Raw genomic sequence first — 23,397 nt, 5'->3', positions numbered from 1 at the left:
AATGGCCTTCTACCAACGCATTCATCAGTGACACAGCTGAAGAAGTGTGCAGCCTGTGAGATGAGCCAAACAGGTTTTCATAAATGTTGATTTGAAAAGGCAGTAAAGTATTACAGCAGTGGAACAATCAGGTCAGTGATCAGATTTAATCGCAGGTGGAATGCATGTCTTTGTGCCATGAAGGGATATAGCTGAATGAATTGGGTAATGTTGCCTGGAATGAAAGTATGTCCAGAGCAAGTTAAAGTTGTAACATACATGTGTTTTCTACAATGATGTTTTGGCCCTCAAATCATGATCAATTTATAACATTGACATGGATGGTCGCAATAACCAGTAATGAACTAGACTTGGGAAGTGCATGGCGAAAATATTGGGCGACTCTCTGAGCCAGCCTACAATCATATCCATGCCTCTGGGCCTGCAGTCCAACAGCGGTGTCCGTTCCACTGGCTTCCCAGCACCCATGTTGACCGTCCTGCACCATGCCTATATGTTAAATTCCTTCACAGCCTGCCACTCGGCCGCAACTGTCAGCTGAGCAAGGCTATGAACAAAGCGGTATTCACCCTCCCCTCTTACCAAGACCTCTTGCTCAGCACTACTACTATGCTACACCCACTTTTCTAACTTCTGTCTGTTTATACCGTTGGACCATTAAAACCTCTGCGGGTGGCCAGCATCCACCCTCTGTCCACAAGTGGTGAGCACAGCAGACATGAATCACGACTCTGACTCTGCACCCTGTCCACGAGAAAGCAAGGTCCTGCTTTGTGTCTAGTTGGAAATCTGTACATAATCGTTTCCCACGTAATTTCAACCTGTATCATGTGTTTGACTTTTATAGGAAACTGGGTTAACTCTGATAGCTGTGAAAGGACAAATAGTTCCTCCATACACTAATATTGCTGTGCAAGTAATCCAATACAGGTCTTGATGAATCCCATAGAGATTTAGTTAAATTGGGAATTGAAATTGCATAAGCATCCAAATGGAACTCAAAGCAATGTGATTGTGACACTTTGTTTGGCCTTTCATGTAGTCGACAGGTTGAGCAAAAACATCTGCTATCATCCACGCTAGTCAAGATTATCCCAGATTACTAACCCTTAATGAATCCCTTTGTGCAGGGGCACATAATGAGGATAATGTTAGATTGTTCACCATTAGCTGTTAACCCTCAGTCTTGCATGAATTGCTAATTTCTTGAGAGCCTTGCAATATTTCAGGGGAGCTTGTAGGAGGAGTATTTTAATGAAGATTCCCTCTCCTTTTTATGAGTGATCAGCAATGGTCATAACTGGTCATATTCTTCATTACAGGCAATGAATAGGCCTAATCAAATCACCATGATATGTTCTCTTCTCACTGGATTTGCAGCATGGAAACAAATAATTTGTGGTTTACAAGTTTGGTTGGACAATTTAAACATTTACGCATGATTGCTCTAAATAAAAATTGAAAGATTGAAAAACCAGCAGACTGAAGCGGTGTTTTCTTTTAATTGTAGTATAGGTAACTGGAGTATGTGAATTGGCGCTGCTGGTAGCCTATAGGGCTCTATTGTAGTCCCACTTCAGCATTCTCAGTAGTGCCCTCTGCTGCAAGATGGTGTGGGATCATGCTACATGTGTTGCTTATCGGACCGCAAAGCATCCTGAGTCCTGCTTTGACGCACTGACTTGCAACTTTGAATTCAGGCTATTGATTTCTGATATTATTTTCCCCTAAAGTGATTCCTTCAACCTGTATCCTTGTGAGTGATTGGTTTGTCTTTTCGTTATCCACCCACATCCCCCTTTCTCCATTATCCCGCAAATGGGAAAGTGTTCTTGGTCAGAGGAAGAAAGTGGGCTGTTCAAGATTTTGGTGTGCATAATTCTCTGCCCCCCAATCCCTCTTTACTTTGCTTCCTTCGCTGGCGGACGGAGCTCAAGTCGTTCTTTAGCTTTTTCAATTCAACGTAGGGAATCCTCGTACCTGACAACCCATTGTCTAATTTCATTCAAATTTGGTGGAAAAATATTTATTAGAAGTTGCACCTGTCGAGTCTGCTTCAAAATACAAAGGTACACAGAAAGGATCATTTGAGTGCGTCGTTTAAATGAGGTAGGTGATGGATTTGTAAATCATATATTTTTGGCATGTCCTTGATAAATATAAGAATACATTTCTGTCGCAAAATAACACGTTTTGTTCATCAATTAGCCAACAAATGTTTTTTCGTTGTATACGTCAAACATAAAATCCTCAATACATTTTGCCATAATTAGAGCAAATTAGAGACATTTTTGAAAAAATTTTAAACAATAGAGCCTATTTTTAGTCAAATATATGATTTAAATATTTTTTTTTCACCTCTTTTAACCTACTGTTATTGCTATTCTGTAGGTCAAAATGACAATTTTATGGAAGTTTTTTGATATAAAGTTATTTTGACTTACCCTTGAACCCACAATCTCAATTATTCAATGTAAAATAACATTTTCCTCATGCATTGTTTGCTAAGCACAGTTAAGCAGGATCCAGACAGATTGTACCTGCTACAGTGCTGTGTAAGAATTCACTCCAAACTGATTTTATGATCAAACTGATTTTATTAAGTAAATCATATGGGGCATGGGGCAATGCACACTGTTGTTGCAGGCCTACTTGTACCTATAAAAATACATGTTGTACTGTACTCCAAACTGGCTACATATGGACATTCTGTGACAGGGAATAAAGCTTCTTTTCCCCAACCAACTACTGTATTGACATTAATACCAGTGGCTTTGTTTAAAAACATTGATTAAGACATACAGATCTCTGAACTGGAAAGGGAAAGGGGGATATCTAGTCAGTTGTACAACTGAATGCATTTAACTGAAATGTGTCTTCTGAATCAGAGAGGTGCATGGGGCTGCCTTAATCGACATCCACGTCATCGGCGCCCGGGGAACAACTGGGTGTCAAAAGCTTGGACCTTTTGATGCCAGTTGATATTTCAGTGGGCTAACACAGATGTTTTGTGGAATGGCAAGTGATAGTTACATTGGAACAGGTAGCTTGCTAATTGCTCTACACCTCTCACAGTCAGCATACATATTTTGCTAGTTTTCGTCATAGTTAGGGGCACTTACAATGTTTAAGCTATTTCAAGTGATTGGGTTCCACGCATGACATCTCAGTGTTGATTTATCAACACTTCTGTTTCTAAGTTGATGTTGTCGTTTAAAAGAACTAACATCGACCCATACAGTACGTTAACCTAGTTTAGTACTATGCCCCAATCAGGACCTGCGTGTGAGAGAGCCCCCCAAGCCCAGTCTGGCCCCTGGATGTACTCATCACTCAGGCCCCAGGTAGGGACAGCCATGAGGAGCTCCCTGAAATAGGGAGGTGTGAGGTGAGCAGAGGAAGTAACACACATGGCCTACCCAAGTGGACTCTACTGTAAGGAGTGGAGGGAAAGAAAAGGCAAGGTGAGTGCATGACAGCACTCTGCTGTCCAAGAAAGAGAGAATAATTAACTTATTTTTGTCAGCTTGAAACTTTTATATTTGAATATTCAGCCTACCAGTCACCGGAGAAACGATAAGCAGGTCTGTATCATAATATATGCCGTTTAGCAGATACTTTTATCCAAAGCGACTTACAGTCATGCAAGCATATACTGTATTTTCATATGTGTGGCCCTTGTGGGAATCAAACCCACAAACCTTGGCTTAGCAAGCACCATGCTCTACCAACTGAGCCTCACAGGACCATTATTATTATCTGTTCCATAAAGAAAGTAGAGGCATATAAGAGTAAAGGTGCACTTTGATGACACTTAGCTGAGTTTTAACAGGGCCGGATAATGCCCTAGTTGTCAGCCTGACGTTACTGGTCTCCTAATCATGTTCCTATGTACAATCAAGTAGCTATATCCTGCTTGCAGCCAGACTGTCAAGACAGATGCTTTGATGCTGTGGTATCTGGGTTATTCTTCTCAGTTTGACTAACCTTGCAAATATGACTGTCCATTGCAAATGGGATATTACTGGTTCCTAAATAGGTTATCACACCATCTTTGTGTTGTTGACTGACGAGAGTGGACTGATTTGGTGTACTGCTGTGAGAGTTGCCACAGTTTGCCTTGACAGTCTCCCATAAGCCCTTAAAGCGCTCAGAAGCCCTACATTTCTGCCTAATCAGCCCATGGCACAGGCTACAAATGGGCCAAGGCCCCTGCCCCCCCATCCACCTCCATGAGTCAGTTCCTTTGGCTGGAGTGGCTAACGGCTAAAGCTAATAGCAATATGGCTAATATCACTCCTCAGCTGGACCTTCTGTTGTGTCCTGCCCTGCTGGAGGGGCACTGCTGAATCACACCAAAGCTTCCTTCCTGCTGACTTTCTGTCTCTGTCTCTCCTCTCTTAGTGCACTCTGTACAGTTTTGTCCCCCTATCTCTCTCTCTCTCTCTCTCTCTCATAGCCCCTTTCTTTCTCATTCTTATCCCCCCCCCCCCAACTTTGCTTTCTGCCAGCCCGGGCCTGTGAGTATGGGTTGCCCTTAGAGATGGGCAGATGGAGTCATTCGAGGTAACGCGAGGCAGGATTGGAGGGTGGGCGTGGTGGTGGGGTGGAACGAGGCCGGGTAATGGAGGGTGGCAGACTGGCAGAGGTGGTGGTGGGTGTCAAACAATGACTAGGACAGCTGGTGTTTGATAAGCTACAGAGGAGAGAGGCTGTGTGGGCCAGGTATGTGTGTTCATGTTCACAGTATCTCATTCTATTTGACCATAAAGAGTGACGTATCATACCATTACATAAGCCAAAATAGAAATAATCTGTTACTATCATACCCTCATTGATTCAGTTCAAGAAAGCATAAGTCCACTTACAGAGGTAGTTCCACACTCACACACTTCCCCCTTCCCACCATCATCATCCCCATCACCAACACTGTATACTGCAGTCCATCAGCCTGAAATTACCTTTCTTGGTCAGACCAAGGTGAAGTCATTGGTTATTCCAGCCACTTGTGATGCATGTCTAAGCACTTCTGAGGTTGCTTGGGATGCGTCCTCCCCCCTCTCTCTCTCCCCAGAGGAAGCCCTCTTCCTCTCTCTCCTTGGAGTATGGAAATGTGGTTGTGGCTAAGGGCCATGTGCCCAACACAGCAGGGAAGAAAACTACTGTGTGTGTGTGTGTGTGTGTGTGTGTGTGTGTGTGTGTGTGTGTGTGTGTGTGTGTGTGTGTGTGTGTGTGTGTGTGTGTGTGTGTGTGTGTGTGTGTGAGTTTGGCGGTATGAACAAAAATCCATATCATGATACATTTACTGAATTATCATGATAAGTTGAACAGTAAGTTTACAACACTAATGTGCAATAGTTACTTTTTTTATATTACACTTAAAACTACTTCTACCTCTTTGAATGTTGTGGCTACCATTGTCCCATTTCATTTCAACCTTCACATTCCTCTAGTAAAGGCAGTAAGGCAGTAAAATGCCCTCGATAAACGGTTGGTTCGGTCTGTATCGATAATTTTGGGGTTTATTGTCCCAGCTCTAGTTTGTGTGTGTGTGTGGATATTGGGGGTGGGGATGTTTTGGGTGTTGGGGGAAAGGAATACATATCAATGCTGTCTGCTTATATACTTCATTAACAGTCATAGGATTGAGGAAGATTGACTGGAGGGTAATTGAAGAACCGGACAAAAAAGACTTCATTTTCCTAGAAACCGGAGCTGAGACAAGTAGGAGAGGGAAGGCTGCCAGGATGGCAGTTAATTTGCTTGTCCACATTCTCACAATCTACTGTTATGGATACTGCCACAGATCCATCAGCTGCCCAATTTCATTTCAACCGACAGTTATGATGTGGATTATTTTCCCAATGATTTTCTTCATAGGTTCGAGACAGTTTCGTTCATGTGCAATTTACCCACTTCTATCATCACCACTCCTCTCTACTGTATCTACTGTATTAGCAGAGATCACACTCTAACAACCCCCATGTTTACTAATGGATTTTACAGTTTATGTTATGCAATAGGTCACTGTACTTCAAACTTTGAAAACAGAGTTTTACATGGGAACTTTGGGTAATTGATCATTAAGCGCAGTCGGATTACTACAAAACCAACATTAATTTCTGCCGTGATTTCGAGTTAATTTAGTTCTTCTTGACCTAATTCCAGTTCCTGATGGGATTTTCCACAATATCAGGATTCTATATAAAAGTGAAGCAACAATCCAGACAGGCGGTGTAGTGTATAGGTTGAGATTCTCTTCCTCTAACCTCATCACTGGGTGCTTGTAAAATAGCTTGTAAAAAAGATTAAAGGTCTGGATGTGACTTTTACAGTTATTCGGCAATCTACTGTGGGCTGCCATTAGACATTTCCAATTTAGCAGAATCATCACTTCCTCCTTAGACAAAATGTAAGACATCAAGACATTTGAATTACAGGGATATATCTGCAGATAGAATAGTCATTATAAAGATAATTAGCCTGATGATACATGAATGTAACCTACAGTACTAGATAGTTAAGGTTGAATAAATAATTCACATTGACTATATAGCCAAAGTTAGACCTGCATTTGAATGAAGGCAATGTAATGTACACTGAGTGTACAAAACCTTAAGAACACCTGTTCTGGCCATGACATAGACTGACCAGGTGAATCCAGGTGAAAGCTATGATCCCATATTGACGTGTAGACAATCAGTGTAGATGAAGGGGACGAGACAAGCTAATTAAAGAAGGATTTTTAAGCCTTGAGAAAATGAAGACGTGGATTGTGTATGTGTGCCATACAAAGCGTGAATGGGCAAGACAAAAGATTTAAGCGCCTTTGAAAGGGGTATGGTAGTAGGTGCCAGGCGCAGCGGTTTGTCTCAAGAACGGCAACACTGCTGCGTTATTCACGCTCAACAGTTTCCCATGTGTATGAAGAATGTTCCACCACCCAAAAGGACACCCAGCCAACTTGGAACGCTTTTGACACCTTGTAGAGTCCATGCCCTGGCGAATTGAGGCTGCTCTGAGGGCAAAAGGGGGCTGATCAATAATAGGAAGGTGTTCTCTAACTGTGAGTGATCACTAAAGCAACCAGTGCACTGGGTTTGCAGCATGACTGCGCAGTTCATTCACCAACACATCCAGTAGGGGGGGGGGACTCTATTCATGTATACATTTTTGAACCCTCTAAGAAACGCACTGCTTATTTGAATACACCGGCCTGCTCAGAATGGGTAATGTGGCGAGTCAGTGGGGGAAATGTGTAGCTGTGTCTGTGTGTCTTTGGTACGTGGGTAATGTTAATGGGATGGGGGTGGTTGGGATTTAACATTTAGGTTGCTAAAAGGGATATAATGATGATAAAGCAGTGGAGTTGGAGAAAGGGCTTTGTGCCATGCCATCCTGGGGGAATTTGGGGGACATCAGAATTCTGCTCACACTCGAGAGCTCCCAAAGTCTGACTCATGCCAGCTGGATAACACCAAGGCCACACAGACAGTTACTCTCTAACACACTCTAGTTGACTGATGCAAAAAGGCACATGCAGTTCACAGCTACTTTATACACACACACACGCGCACACACGCACACACACGCACACACACACACACACACACACACACACACACACACACACACACACACACACACACACACACACACACACACACACACACACACACACACTATCTGACTAATGACACTCCCTGACTTAAAGAGATTTATATACACATGCAAAACACAAAACCCCACAAAGACATATCCATAGACTCATCAATTAACTTATTGGAAGCTCAACAAAATTCTGCAGAACTAAAAAACAATCCCTCACACTTGTCATACAAATCCATTTTTCAAAATGAAGAATGAATATTTGTTATTTCAAAAGGACTTCAGCTTGATCAGGACTGACGTTGCATGTGATGGATTAACACACCATCCTATGTGCCACCTCATCCTATGTCTCAAGGTCTCTGCTAAATGACAGCGCTGATGTCTTAGCCACGGCTTTTACTTTACGGTCGCAGAGGCTGAGGTGGCTGGTGAATGCTGGCCACTTGCCACTGTCTAGTAATATACTCTGAGGTTGATGAATGACTGTAAGCATGAATCAATATTTGTATGTCTTATCTTTTCTCCAGGTATCCAAAAGAGGCCACAGGACCCTCTGAGAGTTATTGAGGGAGTCATCCCTACCTCTTTGCCTCTTTCTAACTTTCTCTACAGCACTACCCTCTCCATTTGTCTATTAAGCTTTCACGATAATGATACGGTCTTTCTGTCTTTGTGTCTCTCTCTCCCCCCCACCTCTCTATTTCTCTCTATTGCAGATTGGAGATGCTCCTGTCTTTGCTGCTGTGTGCCATCTGTCCACTCGTCCTACCGTCCTCCTCTACCCCCAGACACGCGTCAGGTGCGTGACTAACCTCCGTGAGCACCGGCTATACTGACATCCGTTCAATGATCAATGACCTTTGACTTCTAAGGGTATAGGGGCACTTTCTAATCACTCCCCGATTATTCATCGTTTTTGCTGACACACACTCTGGAAACTATTTTAGAAGGTGTGACTTTAACAGCAAAAATCAAGGTTAACTGATGTGCCCAGGTGTGAAGAGGAAGTGTCTCATCCTGTATTTGTTTCAACAACACCATTACGGCAAATGGCAACTGGCAAGAATTTTAAATGGGTTCCAGATTTTAACAAATAACATCAACTGCAACCTGAGACATGCCCCCCCCAATTGTTTTTAAACTGTGAACTTTTTGACTATAAAATCAGCAATTTAACCCATTTATTCTGCACTCCCCAGATGACTCCAGACTCCTACAGGTGACCATCCCTACGACCCCTCCCTTATCTGCCATCTTGGGGGGCTCTCTTACCTTACCTTGCCTGGTGTCTCTGTCCCACCCGCCCCCCAACACGAATGGCCGCCACGCCGTCCTCTCCCTACCCAGGGTCAAGTGGAGCGTTCTGTCCCAGGGGCATGAGACTGAGATCCTGGTGGCCCGAGGGGACAGGGTGAAGGTCAGCGAGGCCTACAAGGACCGAGCCTCCCTGCTCCATTATGCTTCCTCCCCAGCCGACCTCACCCTGAGGCTGGATGGCCTGCAGTACAACGACTCTGGCTTCTACCGCTGTGAGGTGCAGCAGGGCCTGGAGGATGCCGACGGTGTGGCTCAGGTCAAGGTCAAAGGTGAGGCCGGGGGTTGATGTCATAGATGTCGGGGATAAGCCAGAGTTCCTGACCTATGACAGTAACAACTCAGGAGTGTGTGTGTCAATGCTTGTGTCTCAGCAGGCAGTGAGCCAGTCAGAATTGTCAGTCACAGGATGGCTCTAGGAGAGACAGAGAATGTCCTACAAAACACAGCATAAACACTGACTGTACATTACCACTTACACTGAGTGTACAAATCATTAAGAACAGCTGCTCTTTCCATGACATTGACTGACCATGTGAATCCAGGTGAAAGCTATGATCCCTTATTGATGTCACTTGTTAAATCCACTTCAATCAGTGTAGATGAAGGGGAGGAGACGGGTTAAATAAGGATTTTTAAGCCTTGATACAATTGAGACATGGATTGTGTATGTATGCCATTCAGAGGGGGAATGGGCAAGACTAAAGATTTAAGTGTCTTTGAACGGGGTATGGTAGTAGGTGCCAGGCGCACCAGTTTGTGTCAAGAACGGCAACGCTGCTGGGTTTTTCACACTCAACAGTGTGTACGTGGGCCAGAACCCTTGTGGAGAGCTTTCGACACCTTGTAGAGTCCATGGCCCGACGAATTGAGGCTGTTCTGGTGCAACTCGGTATTAGGAACGTGTTCTTAATGTTCTGTACACTTATTGTACACTTCTGTCCCTTTATAATGTCATACAAATTCTGCTGAGAAGAATTGGTTGTCCCACCCTATGCACCCAGCAAGTAATAGATTATGGATTGCCTGACTAGAGCAGTTTATAACCTAATGAATCAGATATAGCCTATGCTTGTGAATGTAGCTGTAGTTCACACAAAATACTGAATCTGAAATAACGGCAAGACTGTGGACCTTCAACAGGGGTGGTGTTCCACTACCGGGATGCTTCCAGTCGCTATGCCTTTACCTTTGCGCAGGCCCGGGACGCCTGTGAAGAGATCGGGGCTCACATCGCCACCCCAGAGCAGCTCTTGGCAGCCTACCACAGTGGCTATGAGCAGTGTGATGCAGGCTGGCTCTCAGACCATTCAGTGAGGTAAAGGGCCAGGCAGATAAAAGACCACTGTAAATGTTCTCTCATATCAAGTGGACACAGATAGAGAGATGCTTCAATAGACTTTCCGCCTTGTTATAACAGTTGTATAACACTATGTAGTATCGACTCTCTTCTCCACAGATATCCCATCCAGATGCCACGAGAGGGATGTTTTGGAGACATGGACGGGCATCCTGGAGTGAGGAACTATGGGCTGCTGGAACCTGATGAGCTGTACGATGTATACTGTTATGTGGAGAACATAGAGGGTAGGAAAATTTGTTATTTATTGGAGTATTTCATGAATTTGATCAAGTGAAGATTATTACAACCTGACTTCTCCCTCCATATCTACAGGGGAAGTGTTCCATGGCTCTGCCCCCCGAAGTTTCACCCTATGGGAAGCTAAGGCCTATTGTCTGGCTCAGGGAGCGGAGCTGGCTACCACAGGTCAGCTGTATGCAGCCTGGAATGACGGACTGAACGCCTGCAGCCCGGGGTGGTTGGCTGATGGGAGTGTACGCTACCCCATTGTCACTCCCAGGGAGCGTTGTGGTGGAGGGGAGCCTGGGGTCAGGACTGTCTATCGCCATTTGAACCAGACAGGCTTTCCAGAGGCACACACTCGCCATGACACTTACTGCTTCCGAGGTAAGAGGTTTTGAAAGTTATGCTGGGTTTCAGTAGTGGCATCCCAACGCAGTTCCTACTGTATTCTAACTCATCCTCTGGCCTAACTTTGATTTATTGCCCTTGCATCTGACAGGCAACAGCAACACTCACACCGAATCTCCCCATGATTACCTGGCAACAGAGCCAGAGGACATTGGCCAGGACATTGTGACGGTGTTTGAGCCTCTGGAGGAATTCAGCCTGAGTCAGGTGACGGAGCAGGTGGTGAGCGAAGAAGTTCAGGGCTCCCTGACTGCCCTCCCTGTTCCAGAGGAGCAGCACCCATCAGAGCATATAGAGGAGCAGGGGGCTGTCCCTGGAGAGCAGTACCCAGAGCAGGGGGCTGTCCCTGGGGAGCAGTACCCAGAGCAGGGGGCTGTCCCTGGAGAGCAGTACCCAGAGCAGGGGGCTGTCCCTGGAGAGCAGTACCCAGAGCAGGGGGCTGTCCCTGGAGAGCAGTACCCAGAGCAGGGGGCTGTCCCTGGGGAGCACGGAGAAGAACAGGGGTTTGTCCCTGGAGAACACGGAGAGGAGCAGGGGGCTGTTACTGAGGAGGCATACATCAAGGAGGACGGAGAGGAGCAGGAGGCTGTGCCTGGGGAGCACGGAGAGGAACAGGAGGTTGTTCATGGGGAGCAGTACCCAGACCAGCCTGGAGAGGAGCAGGGGGCTGTCGATGGCCAGGGCCCTACTGTTGTCTATCACGAGGAGCTACCCTTTCCGGTTGAACCCCAAGACCCATTCACCCCCACATCCTTCCTCCAAGACCTGGAGCCCACAGAGGACACCTGGCAGCCGGTGAAAGAGGTCAGCAACCCAGAATCATATCAGCCTGCCCCTTCGGAGGCAAACTTAGATTCAAACTACCCAGTCACACCCTATGATGAGCTGAATGCAAACCCAACACTGTATCCACCTTCTCCCAAGACAAATTATGAATCAGGTGATCTTACCACTGCTCATGAAGACAAAATTGGTAGCCCCGATCCCTTCCAGCCCTCGTTAGAGTCAAACGTGGAATCAGGAGAGCCCTCTATAGAGGGTGTACCAGGGACTGCTCTGGAGGCCCCCGTGCCCACCACATCATATGAGGAAGTGGACGGGTCCAGTGATCCACATCCCATGCCTGGCACAACCCCTGAGAGTGGTGAGCCAACAGTGTCTCAGTATGGTATTTCAGAGGAAAGCCATATGCAAACAGAGATCACCCAGGAGACTGATCACTACACTTTTACCTCTGAGACCGCAGGCTCTAATGTATCAGGAGTTGAAGCCACTACTAGGTATGACAGCTCTCCAGAGGAGCAACTGGAAAGTGGGCTGCCCACACCTCCTGAGGAGGACCACTCCGGAGATGAGCATGTCATCCAGGTGGAGCATGTCACAGACATGGTCTACCCAAGCACCTCTTACGACCTCTCAGGAGGGTCCATCAGGCCTGAGGGAGCCATCGCTGGGGGTGTCGAGGATACATCTGTATCTTCCTCTTCACCTCACGAGGAAACAGAGCTCTTCCCTGACCAGTCCACCACTCAGCCTCCATACTGGGAGAACACACCTGAATACCGCCGAACCAACTCTGTGGACCACAGTGCCAGTGTCCTTCTCCCTGAGGAGCATACCACATCACTGGACTCATTGGTCATCCAGACAGGGGAGAACAGTGGCTCTGCTACTGCTGAGTCAGGAGACCTGGCTACCCTAAGCCCAGTGGAGATGGACCCCTATGAACTGATCCCTACCTCTGAATATGGTGAGTCCATAGAGAAGCGTTTTTGTGCATATTTTTTATTTTTTTTTTTTTATTTTTTTTACACTTATCTTTATGTAATGTACTGAAGATTTAGTGCAGTAAATATTTAATGGTATTGAATGACATAAAACCATGAGCTGGCGCACCCCCAAAAAAGGTGGTGGAGGTGCTGACTAACGGCGAGTAAATTATATTTATTTAATTTGATCTAACCCTTATTTTACCAGGTAAGTTGACTGAGAACACATTCTCATTTACAGCAACGACCTGGGGTATAGTTACAGAGAGGGACGAATGAGCCAATTGGAAGCTGGGCATGATTAGGAAATTAGATTGGAAGTTAGCCACCGGGGTTAACACCCCTACTCTTACGATAAGTGACATGGGATCTTTAGTGACCACAAAGAGTCAGGACACCCGTTTAATGTCCCATCTGAAAGACAGCACCCTACACAGGGCACTATCCGCAATCACTGCCATTGGGATATTGTTTTAGACCAGAGGAAAACATGCCTCCTACCAGCCCTCCAACACCACTTCCAGCAGCATTTGGTCTCCCATCCAGGGACCGACCAGGTGTTAGGAGTGTGTATCGGAGGCGAAGTCAGGTGCAGGAGAGCAGAGTGTAGTGAACAGGCGCACTTTTTATTCCGGTCAAAATGACAGCACAAAAATAACATAAAATGTGGCCAAAACACGGAACATAGACAAAAAGTAATGCGCGTAACGATATCCACAATATCAAAATACACGTAACACAAACAATCCTACACAAAGACATGATGGGGAACAGAGGAATAAATATATATGAATTGATTGGGGAATGAAAACCAGGTGTGCAGAGAACAAGACAAAACAAATGGATACATGAAAAATGGAGCGGCGATGGCTAGAAAGCCGGTGATGTCGACCGCCGAATGCCGCCCGAACAAGGAGAGGAGCCGACTTCGGCAGAAGTCGTGACACCAGGACCAACCCTGCTTAGCTTCAGAGCCAAGACAGCAGTGGGATGGAGGGTGGTACGCTATAAAAGGCTATACAATTATAGGCTATAATTATTTTTATTTTTTTAAGAGAGTCGCACAGTCTATATACCAGCTCCAAGTAATTTATTGGATAAACCACCAACATTTCAGCATCACTGTGCCTTCTTCAGGGTAATGTCATGAATGCTTGAACGTGAATGTCTACATAACCTTGTTCAAGGATTCATGACATTACCTTGAAGAAGGCACAGATGCCGAAACGTTGGTGGTTTGCCCAATAAATTACTGGAAGCTTGTACAGTATATAGACTCTGTGACTCTCTTTCAAATCAAATCAAATCAAATTATATTGGTCACATGCACATGGTTAGCAGATGTTAATGCGAGTGTAGCGAAATGCTTGTGCTTCTAGTTCCGACCATGCAGTAATATCTAACAAGTAATCTAACAATTTCACAACAACTACCTTATACACACAAGTGTAAAGGAATGAATAAGAATATGTACATATAAATATATGGATGAGCGATGGCCGAACGGCATAGAGTACAGTATATACATATGAGATGAGTAATGTAGGGTATGTAAACATTATATAAAGTGGCATTGTTTAAAGTGACTAGTGATACATTTATTACATCCAATTTTTTATTATTAAGTGGCTAGAGATTTGAGTCAGTATGTTGGCAGCAGCCACTCAATGTTAGTGATGGCTGTTTAACAGTCTGATGGCCTTGAGATAGAAGCTGTTTTTCAGTCTCTCGGTCCCAGCTTTGATGCACCTGTACTGACCTAGCCTTCTGGATGATAGCTGGGTGAACAGGCAGTGGCTCGGGTGGTTGTTGTCCTTGATGATATTTTTGGCCTTCCTGTGACATCGGGTGCTGTAGGTGTCCTGGAGGGCAGGTAGTTTGTCCCCGGTGATGCGTTGTGCAGACCTCACTACCATCTGGAGAGCCTTACGGTTGTGGGCGGAGCAGTTGCCGTACCAGGCGGTGATACAGCCCGACAGGATGCTCTCGATTGTGCATCTGTAAAAGTCTGAGTGTTTTTGGTGACAAGCCAAATTTCTTCAGCCTCCTGAGGACACCACGCTGTCTGTGTGGGTGGACCATTTCAGTTTGTCCGTGATGTGTACGCCAAGGAACTTAAAACTTTCCACCTTCTCCACTACTGTCCCGTCGATGTGGATAGGGGGGTGCTCCCTCTGCTGTTTCCTGAAGTCCATGATCATCTCCTTTGTTTTGTTGACGTTGAGTGTGGTTATTTTCCTGACACGACATTCCGAGGGCCCTCACCTCCTCCCTGTAGGCCATCTTGTTGTTTTTGGTAATCAAGCCTACCACTGTAGTGTCGTCTGCAAACTTGATGATTGAGTTGGAGGCGTGCATGGCCACGCAGTCATGGGTGAACAGGGAGTACAGGAGAGGGCTGAGAACGCACTCTTGTGGGGCCCCAGTGTTGAGGATCAGCGGGGTGGAGATGTTGTTTCCTACCCTCACCACCTGGGGGCGTCCTGTCAGAAAGTCCAGGACCCAGTTGCACAGGGCGGGGTCGAGACCCAGGGTCTCGAGCTTAATGATGAGTTTGGAGGGTACAATGGTGTTAAATGCTGAGCTGTAGTCGATGAACCGCATTCTGACATAGGTATTCCTGTTGTCCAGATGGGTTAGGGCAGTGTGCAGTGTGATTACGATTGCGTCGTCTGTGGACCTATTGGGGTGGTAAGCAAATTGGAGTGGGTCTAGGGTGTCAGGTAGAGTGGAGGTGATATGATCCTTGACTAGTCTCTCAAAGCACTTCATGATGACGGAAGTGAGTGCTACGGGGCGATAGTCGTTTAGCTCAGTTACCTTAGCTTTCTTGGGAACAGGAACAATGGTGGCCCTCTTGAAGCATGTGGGAACAGCAGACTGGGATAGGGATTGATTGAATATGTCCGTAAACACATCAGCCAGCTGGTCTGCGCATGCTCTGAGGACGCGGCTAGGGATGCCGTCTGGGCCGGCAGCCTGGCAAGGGTTAACACGTTTAAATGTTTTACTCACGTTGGCTGCGGTGAAAGAGAGCCCACAGGTTTTGGTAGCAGGCCGCGTCGGTGGCACTGTATTGTCCTCAAAGCGAGCAAAGAAGCTGTTTAGTTTGTCTAGGAGCAAGACATCGGGGTCCGCGACGGGGATGGTTTTCTTTTTGTCGTCCATGATTGACTGTAGACCCTGCAACATACCTCTCGTGTCTGAGCCGTTGAATTGCGACTCTACTTTGTTTCTATACTGACGCTTAGCTTGTTTGATTGCCTTGTGGAGGGAATAGCTACACTGTTTGTATTCGGTCATGTTTTCGATTGCCCTGATTAAAAGCAGTGGTTTTCGCTTTCAGTTTTGCTCGAATGCTGCCATCAATCCACGATTTCTGGTTGGGGAAGGTTTTAATAGTCACCGTGGGTACAACATCACCGATGCACTTGCTAATAAACTCGCTCACCGAATCCGCGTATACATCAATGTTGTGGTTTGATGCTATCTGGAACATATCCCAGTCCACGTGATCGAAGCAATGTTGAAGCGTGGAATCAGATTGGTCGGACCAGCGTTGAACAGACCTGATCACAGGCATTTCCTGTTTTAGTTTCTGTCTATAGACTGGGAGCAACAAAATGGAGTCGTGGTCAGATTTGCCGAAAGGAGGGCGAGGGAGAGCTTTGTATGCATCGCGGAAGTTAGAGTAACAATGATCTAGGATTTTGCCAGCCTGAGTCGCGCATTCGATATGCTGATAGAATTTAGGGAGCCTTATTTTCAGATTAACCTTAAAAAAATCCCCAGCTACAATAAATGCAGCCTCGGGATATGGTGTTCCCAGTTTACATAGAGTCCAATGAAGTTCTTTCAGGGCCGTTGAGGTGTCTGCTTGGGGGGGATATACACAACTGTGATTATAATCGAAGAGAATTCTCTTGGTAGATAATGCGGTCGGCATTTGATTGTAAGGAATTCTAGGTCAGGTGAACAAAAGGACTTGAGTTCCTGTATGTTGTTATGATCACACCACGACTCGGCGAAGGCATACACCCCTGCCCTTCTTCTTACCAGAGAGATGTTTGTTTCTGTCGGCGCGATGCGTGAAGAAACCAGGTGGCTGTACCGACTCTGATAACATATCCCGAGTGAGCCATGTTTCCGTGAAGCAGAGAATGTTGCAATCTCTGATGTCTCTCTGGAAGGCAACCCTTGCTTGGATTTCATCTACCTTGTTGTCAAGAGACTGGACATTGGCAAGTAGTATATTCGGGAGCGGTGGGCGATGTGCCCGTCTACAGAGCCTGACCAGAAGACTTTAAATTACATAAAACATTTCTGCATATGTAATGTGTGCAAAAAATTTTTTTTATCAAGTGTGGACAGGGCTACACTAACTGTAGGCTTGAATAATGTTTGTGATCTGTTTCCTGGCAGCTTATGACCCCACTCAGGAGCAGTCTGGTGTCACGTCACCCGACTCCTCTACCCTAGATGACCATGTGGAGCAGGAGGCAGGAGGCACAGTGGACTCATTACCAGAAGTTTCCATGGGTTCCACTGACCAGGATGAGCACACTGACCTGGGTTCAGTTCCAACTGACAAAGTCCTTACAGTTATTTATGACACTGACTCTAGTGAAGCCTCGGGGGTCCACAAGGGAATGCTTGACGTTACCCACTTGACATCCCCCATACCTATAACCTATTCCCCCCCGACCCAGCGTTCCGTGGAAGCAGAGGCCAGCTCCCCAGGTGACTTCATAACCTTCATCCCAGAATCCAGCGTTCCATCTGGGTTTGATCCCCTCGAGGAAAGGCTAGAGAAGGTGGAGCAAGAGGGGTTGGGTGAAATCCCAGAAGTAGTCAAAACTACTACCCCAGAGACAGCTTCTGGTGAGGAGGTGAGTAGAGATGAGGAGAATGGTCAGGAGGTGAGTGGAGAAGAGGAGAGTGGTCAGGAGGCGAGGGGAGACGAGGAGAGTGGTCAGCAGGTGAATGGAGATGAGAAGAGTGGTCAGGACACGAGTGGAGACAAGAAGAGTGGTCAGGAGGCGAGTGGAGACGAGGAGAGTGGTCAGGATGTGAGTGGAGATGAGGAGAGTGGTCAGGAGGCGAGTGGAGGCAAGGAGAGTGGTCAGGAGGCGAGTGGAGACGAGGAGAGTGGTCAGGAGGCGAGTGGAGGCGAGGAGAGTGGTCTGAAGGTGAGTGGAGATGAGGAGAGTGGAAACGAGGACAGTGACCAGGTGGTGAGTGGCCAAGAGGGAGTGGAGTCCAGCTTAGGATCAGACGAGGAGCACTCTGAATCTGCTGAATCTGGAGAAAGCACAGGGATCCTTGAACCAGACGTCCCTTACATGAATGAAACTGTCACTCCCATCAATGGCACAACTGTCAATAGCACAGATGAAAGTGAGCCTGAGTCGAGCACAGATGCGCTCTCTACTGATACGGAGATCACGCTGCTCCCTGACTTGTCCCAGACCCCCCTGCCCTCCCCTACTGTACCCCAGGAGTCCCGGGCCGATGCAAATCTGGAGTACAGTGGGGAGACCTCAGTCACTGAGGACCCTGACTCCATCACTCCACTCACTGAGGAGCCTGAGGAGACCCCCAGCCCGACGCCCACCACAGAGGACTACAATGACCAGGCTACGACGGCAGCACCCCTATATCCAGAGGACGTTGATGAGGAGAAACTGATTACCACTCCTACTACTCCAAGATTTGGGAACATTTCAGGTAACGTTCAATGTAACTCAAACCATGACAATTATTTGAATGCATGTGTTAATGCAAATCATAATTGCATACTTTCTACCATATAACTCACCTTAAATTACTCACTTGACTCTTGGATTTATTTTATGGTCTCATGCCTCCCCCACTCTGCTTAGTCATTAGAAAGTTTAAAAAAAAATGCATTCACATGGCAGTCAGAGTAAACAACTGACTCAGCAAAAGAAGGGGATTATCATTGTTTCTGTTGGAGGTCAACACACAGCAGGAGGAGCTGTCTCTGTTCATAGCAGCAAACGATTGGGACCATAGTATACAGTGAGCTCCAAAGGTATTCGGACAGTGACATTTTTTGGTTTTGATTTGGCTCTACTCCGCCACCTTGGATTTGAAATGATACAATGACTATGAAATTCTAAACACTTCTACATTAATGTGGATGATACCATGATTATGGATAACCATGAATGAATCGTGAATGATGATGACTGAGAAAGTTACAGAGACATAGATAACATACCCCCCCCCCAAAAGTGTTCTGAAAAATATTATATTCTTATTTACAATAAAAGTGACTCCAAAATGACACAATACATTATTTACCATTAATTTGTATTGGGCACAAAATAATTTTAAACTCAATAAAAACAGATGCATCCAACAAGTTTGTAGGGTCACAAGCTTGATGTACTGTATTTAGTCAATGTGTGCTAGGAATATGGGACCAAATACTAAACTTTCAACTACTTTAATACACAAGTGAATTCTTTTGGTTGCCTAAAATGGGGGGACTATCTACAAAAAGTGCTGTAAGTTCACCCTATATTGATGAAAATACCCTTACATTAAAGTTGAAAGTCTGCACTTTAAGCTCATAGTCGTTGTATAATTTCAAAGTGTTGGAGTACAGAGCCAAAACAAAAATAAATAAAGGGGCAGTGCAGTCAAAACATGATTTCCTGTTTTTTGTAATGATATTTCCACACTATGAGGTCGAAATAACACTCTGAAATTGTAAAAATGATGATAATTCCCTTTTAGTGGAAGAGCTTTTTGAAGAAGAAAAAAAAATACCTGGAATTTCAGCCTGTTCAGGTGGGAGGGAGTTTTTGGCCCACATCATGACATCACAATCTGATCTGATTATTCTGACCAATGACCAGTCATCTTTTATTTGCATATGTATCCTCTTACTTTGAAGGGGCTCTAGAGTCTAGACCAGGGGTGGGCAATTCCAGTCCTCAAGGGCCTGATTGGTGTCACAGTTTTGCCCCAGCCCCAGCTAACACACCTGACTCCAATAATCACCTAATCATGATCTTCTGTTTAGAATGCAATTTGATTAATCAGCTGTGTTTGCTAGGGATGGAGAAAAGGTGTGACACCAATCAGGCCCTTGAGGACTGGAGTTTCCCACCCCTGGTCTAGACAATCCTATCCGCCAAGCAGGGCTGTATATGTAAATATATTTCAATTTGTATCAACACGATCATACTGAGCATTTCAATGGCAAAAGGAGACTCAGGGACTTATTTCCATGAAATAAACACTGTGATTTATTAGACATACAGTGATGATTTAAAAATAAAATTAAAAAGACTGCATGGGGGCTTTAACAAAATGGCAAGGTAAAAAAGAGCATGGAACCATATGTGCTGAAAACATTTGAAAAGGTAACCTATGTCTAAAATTTCCTCAGCACAGGGGCTTAAATAGGTCAAATTCTATTTTCTGTAAACTGAACTCTCAGGCCACTGTAGGCCTATGATGATGTTGAGTACTGTTGGTATAATGGCTCCCTCCAGTGGCAGTCAAATAAATTCAGATGTAAATCAACAATAAAGTGATCCCATCGTATCTGTCCTTTACATTGACACTCTAAAGAGGGGATTCAAAAATGGAACACACACACACACCAAAAATATTTTAGATATGTTGTTACTGCATTTACATTGGTGCCAATGCTTGTCCTCTCCTACCTTTGTCTCAGATGCCTGCCTAGAGAATCCTTGTTATAACGGGGGAACATGTGTTGACAGTGGGTCTTCAACCAAGTGCCTTTGCTTGCCCACCTATGGAGGAGACATGTGCCAGACAGGTACAGTAACAGATTTCATGTTTTGTTTTCTCAAAGATAATGTTGAAATAATTAACATATTGCTCCCCCTTATGTATATTTTTGTCTCCTCTGTGTGCATCTAACCTTCTTCATGTTGGTCAGACCTGGAGGTGTGTGAGCCGGGTTGGGAAAAGTTCATGGGCTTCTGTTACCAACATTTCACCAAGCGTCAGGGCTGGGAGGTGGCAGAGCAGCACTGTCGTATGTGTGGCGCTCACCTGATCTCGGTCATGACCCCTGAGGAACAGGACTACATTAATGGTACAGCAGGCCTGAAAACATGTCCTTTGATCTTGTAACAGACAGCTCCAAGTGCTCTGCATAACTTGACCTGTGTAACCCTCATCCGTGGACTGTTAAAAAGGGGTAATTCAATCATTTAAATGGGAATATTTGTTAAATTAAATATTTGTCATAGCTTTATTCAGTGTGAACAGAACTTACAGTCCCAAAATGCATAACCTGGATGCGTAATGACCCCTCTGTAACCCCAGTACCATCTGTGAGGAATGTTTTGTAAACTAAAAACAATTGTTTAAACAGATGGCTTTGACTGTTTAAGGTTGTATGGTCCAGGGAAGACGCAACGTTGTCTTCTTTCATGTCTTACCTGCCATCCACTCATTTTACCATGAAGCATGGGAGGGCTTGGATGCCAGTGTTAGTATTATGTCTGGAAATATGGAGATGATTATTTCGCATTCCTTAGTTGTTTCCCATGGCCTGTAGACTGACACTGGCCCCTACCTGCTAGTGAGCGAGTGTTTGCAGGCCCAAAGTTACAGTGCGCTCTCTCTTTCCCTTTAGATAAGTACAGAGAGTACCAGTGGATGGGACTGAATGACAGAACCATAGAGGGAGACTTCCGCTGGTCTGACGGGAATCCTCTGGTAAATCTCACATAGTCTGTGTTCCCATGAAATATGTCTAGGTTCTCCATAAACATAATGTTATTTGCATGAACGTGCCTCTGGAAATGTATCCCATTGGTATACAGAACATCCTCACTTATGTTTTGTAAGACCTGATGCAAAAATAACCTCCTGGTATGTGATCTGCTTCTCATACTACTTCTCTGCTACTTTAAATGTCAACTAACATTATTAAAACTCCCCTACTTCTTCATCCTACTTCCCATCTTTCTCTGCCAGTTGTATGAGAACTGGTACCGGGGCCAGCCTGACAGTTACTTCCTGTCTGGAGAGGACTGTGTGGTGATGGTATGGCATGACGGGGGGCGCTGGAGCGATGTGCCCTGTAACTACCACCTCTCCTACACCTGCAAGAAGGGCACCTGTGAGTACACAACCAAAACCACCACGGTAGTGTAGCATAGAAGTTGTCCTCAATCTCTCAGTATAGTTTTCATGTATTTGCAGTCCTAACCGCATTATTTCTGTTCAGCTTTCTGTGGCCAGCCCCCCGTCATTGCCAACGCCAAGGTGTTTGGTAAGTCGCGTCTGCGCTACGAGACCAACTCCAAGGTGCGCTACTACTGTGAAGAAGGATTCCTCCAGACGCAGAACCCCGTCATTAAGTGCCTATCCAACGGCCAATGGGAGGAGGCTCTGATCACCTGTCACCCTGGTGAGGACAGACATTAATTCCATTGACTGACATACAACTAAATAAATGTATGATGTATGGGATAGGTCTCTAATGTTATCATTGTATGACCCGCTTAAGTTATTTTATGCTCACTGTGATAATGACATGATGTACCTGCAATGTTTTTCCAGCCCTGAGCAACTTAGCAGAGGGAGAGCAGAAGGTCACGACGCCACCCTATCAGAACGAGGGGGTGGAGGTGGTGGACACAGCCACGGAGAAAGCCACTTCAGAGTTCTGGGACATCAAGTGGAACTAATAAGCTCATCAAACTCAATATGCCCCTTCCCTCTGCCCCCTTCCCTGGTATCTTATGTTCCACTCAGACTGTCCAACCTTGTCCCTCCAACAAGGTGGAGCCTTGTAAAATAAATGTTCTCCCTGAGAACGAGTCATCACATTCCTGTCACCAGCTCTTTCCAGAATAAACCCATTTAGAACATCAACAGACTTGATCAATCACACTTACAATAAGAGTACATCCCAACATAAGGCCACTATTAGAGGAAATGGATCAAATTTGCACAGTACAGTTTGTCATTGGAATGAGCTTTAACGAAGATGTCCCATCCATCATTGGGCTTGTTTGTTGTATGTGATTGTTGACTAGTGAAATACTTCAATATCCACCTGTGCTACGACACTGTTGGATTACTGTATTTGACTGCTAGTAACATATATTATGACATGTTTATGACGGTATACAGTATGACTTTGATGGAGAGTTTTAGTAAAGTGCAACCTAAATCTCAACCTCAGCTGGTCTGACATTAACTGAAGCCACTTTCCCACTCTCTGCCACAAAGACAGAATTAAGATTTCCACTTTGGTATGCTTTTTTATAAGAAAATCTTCTTCTCAATTCCCACAACCCAAAGCATTTTCTCAGCATGTCCTCTTATCTGGTGCTTTGTTTTTCAGGTGTCTTACGAACTTTGGACCCAATATTAGAAGCCAATATCCACTTTAAAGTACTTGGTTTGAAAATAGGCAGAATCCAAAGTTTGTTATTTTATACTCTCGTAAAAACGTAATCACTAAGATACTAGGAAGAAGATGTGAAAATGTCCACAATGGTATTTCAGTTTTCATGCATCATTAAACACTACTTTACGTTGGTAGTGTTTAACAGTAATCAAATAACGCTAATTGTTAATCCCATTTGTGACTGCACAATTACATAATGAACTTGTTATGAAATAAAAAAGGTCATTGTAAAACTAATTAAAACTTAATTTTGTAATGTAGTCTGAGTTTTT

General features: G+C 45.1%; 1 protein-coding gene across 1 annotated transcript; it reads left to right on the top strand.

Annotated features, from left to right (window-relative positions):
- Window positions 1-1,815: 1,815 nt before the first annotated feature.
- LOC106605320 (brevican core protein) lies at window positions 1,816-23,381 on the top strand. The gene is made up of 14 exons (XM_014200810.2): window positions 1,816-2,109; window positions 8,328-8,410; window positions 8,811-9,197; window positions 10,069-10,243; window positions 10,385-10,512; window positions 10,601-10,894; window positions 11,010-12,668; window positions 17,110-18,414; window positions 20,402-20,509; window positions 20,633-20,791; window positions 21,338-21,420; window positions 21,682-21,826; window positions 21,935-22,117; window positions 22,270-23,381. Exons 1-14 carry the CDS (start codon window positions 2,105-2,107, stop codon window positions 22,395-22,397), a joined length of 4,842 nt encoding a protein of 1,613 aa, XP_014056285.2. The 5' UTR covers window positions 1,816-2,104; the 3' UTR covers window positions 22,398-23,381.
- Window positions 23,382-23,397: the final 16 nt, after the last annotated feature.

Source organism: Salmo salar, chromosome ssa05 (assembly GCF_905237065.1).
Source record: "Salmo salar chromosome ssa05, Ssal_v3.1, whole genome shotgun sequence".
Lineage (NCBI taxonomy): Eukaryota > Metazoa > Chordata > Actinopteri > Salmoniformes > Salmonidae > Salmo > Salmo salar.
This window is presented reverse-complemented; position numbering and strand designations above follow the sequence as displayed.

Bases quoted from the DNA above. Each gene is read 5' to 3' on its own strand.
- LOC106605320 (XM_014200810.2), top strand. The intron at 12,669-17,109 runs GTGAGTCCATAG...GTTTCCTGGCAG, and splicing joins GATCCCTACCTCTGAATATG to CTTATGACCCCACTCAGGAG. The intron at 20,792-21,337 runs GTACAGCAGGCC...CTTTCCCTTTAG, and splicing joins GGAACAGGACTACATTAATG to ATAAGTACAGAGAGTACCAG.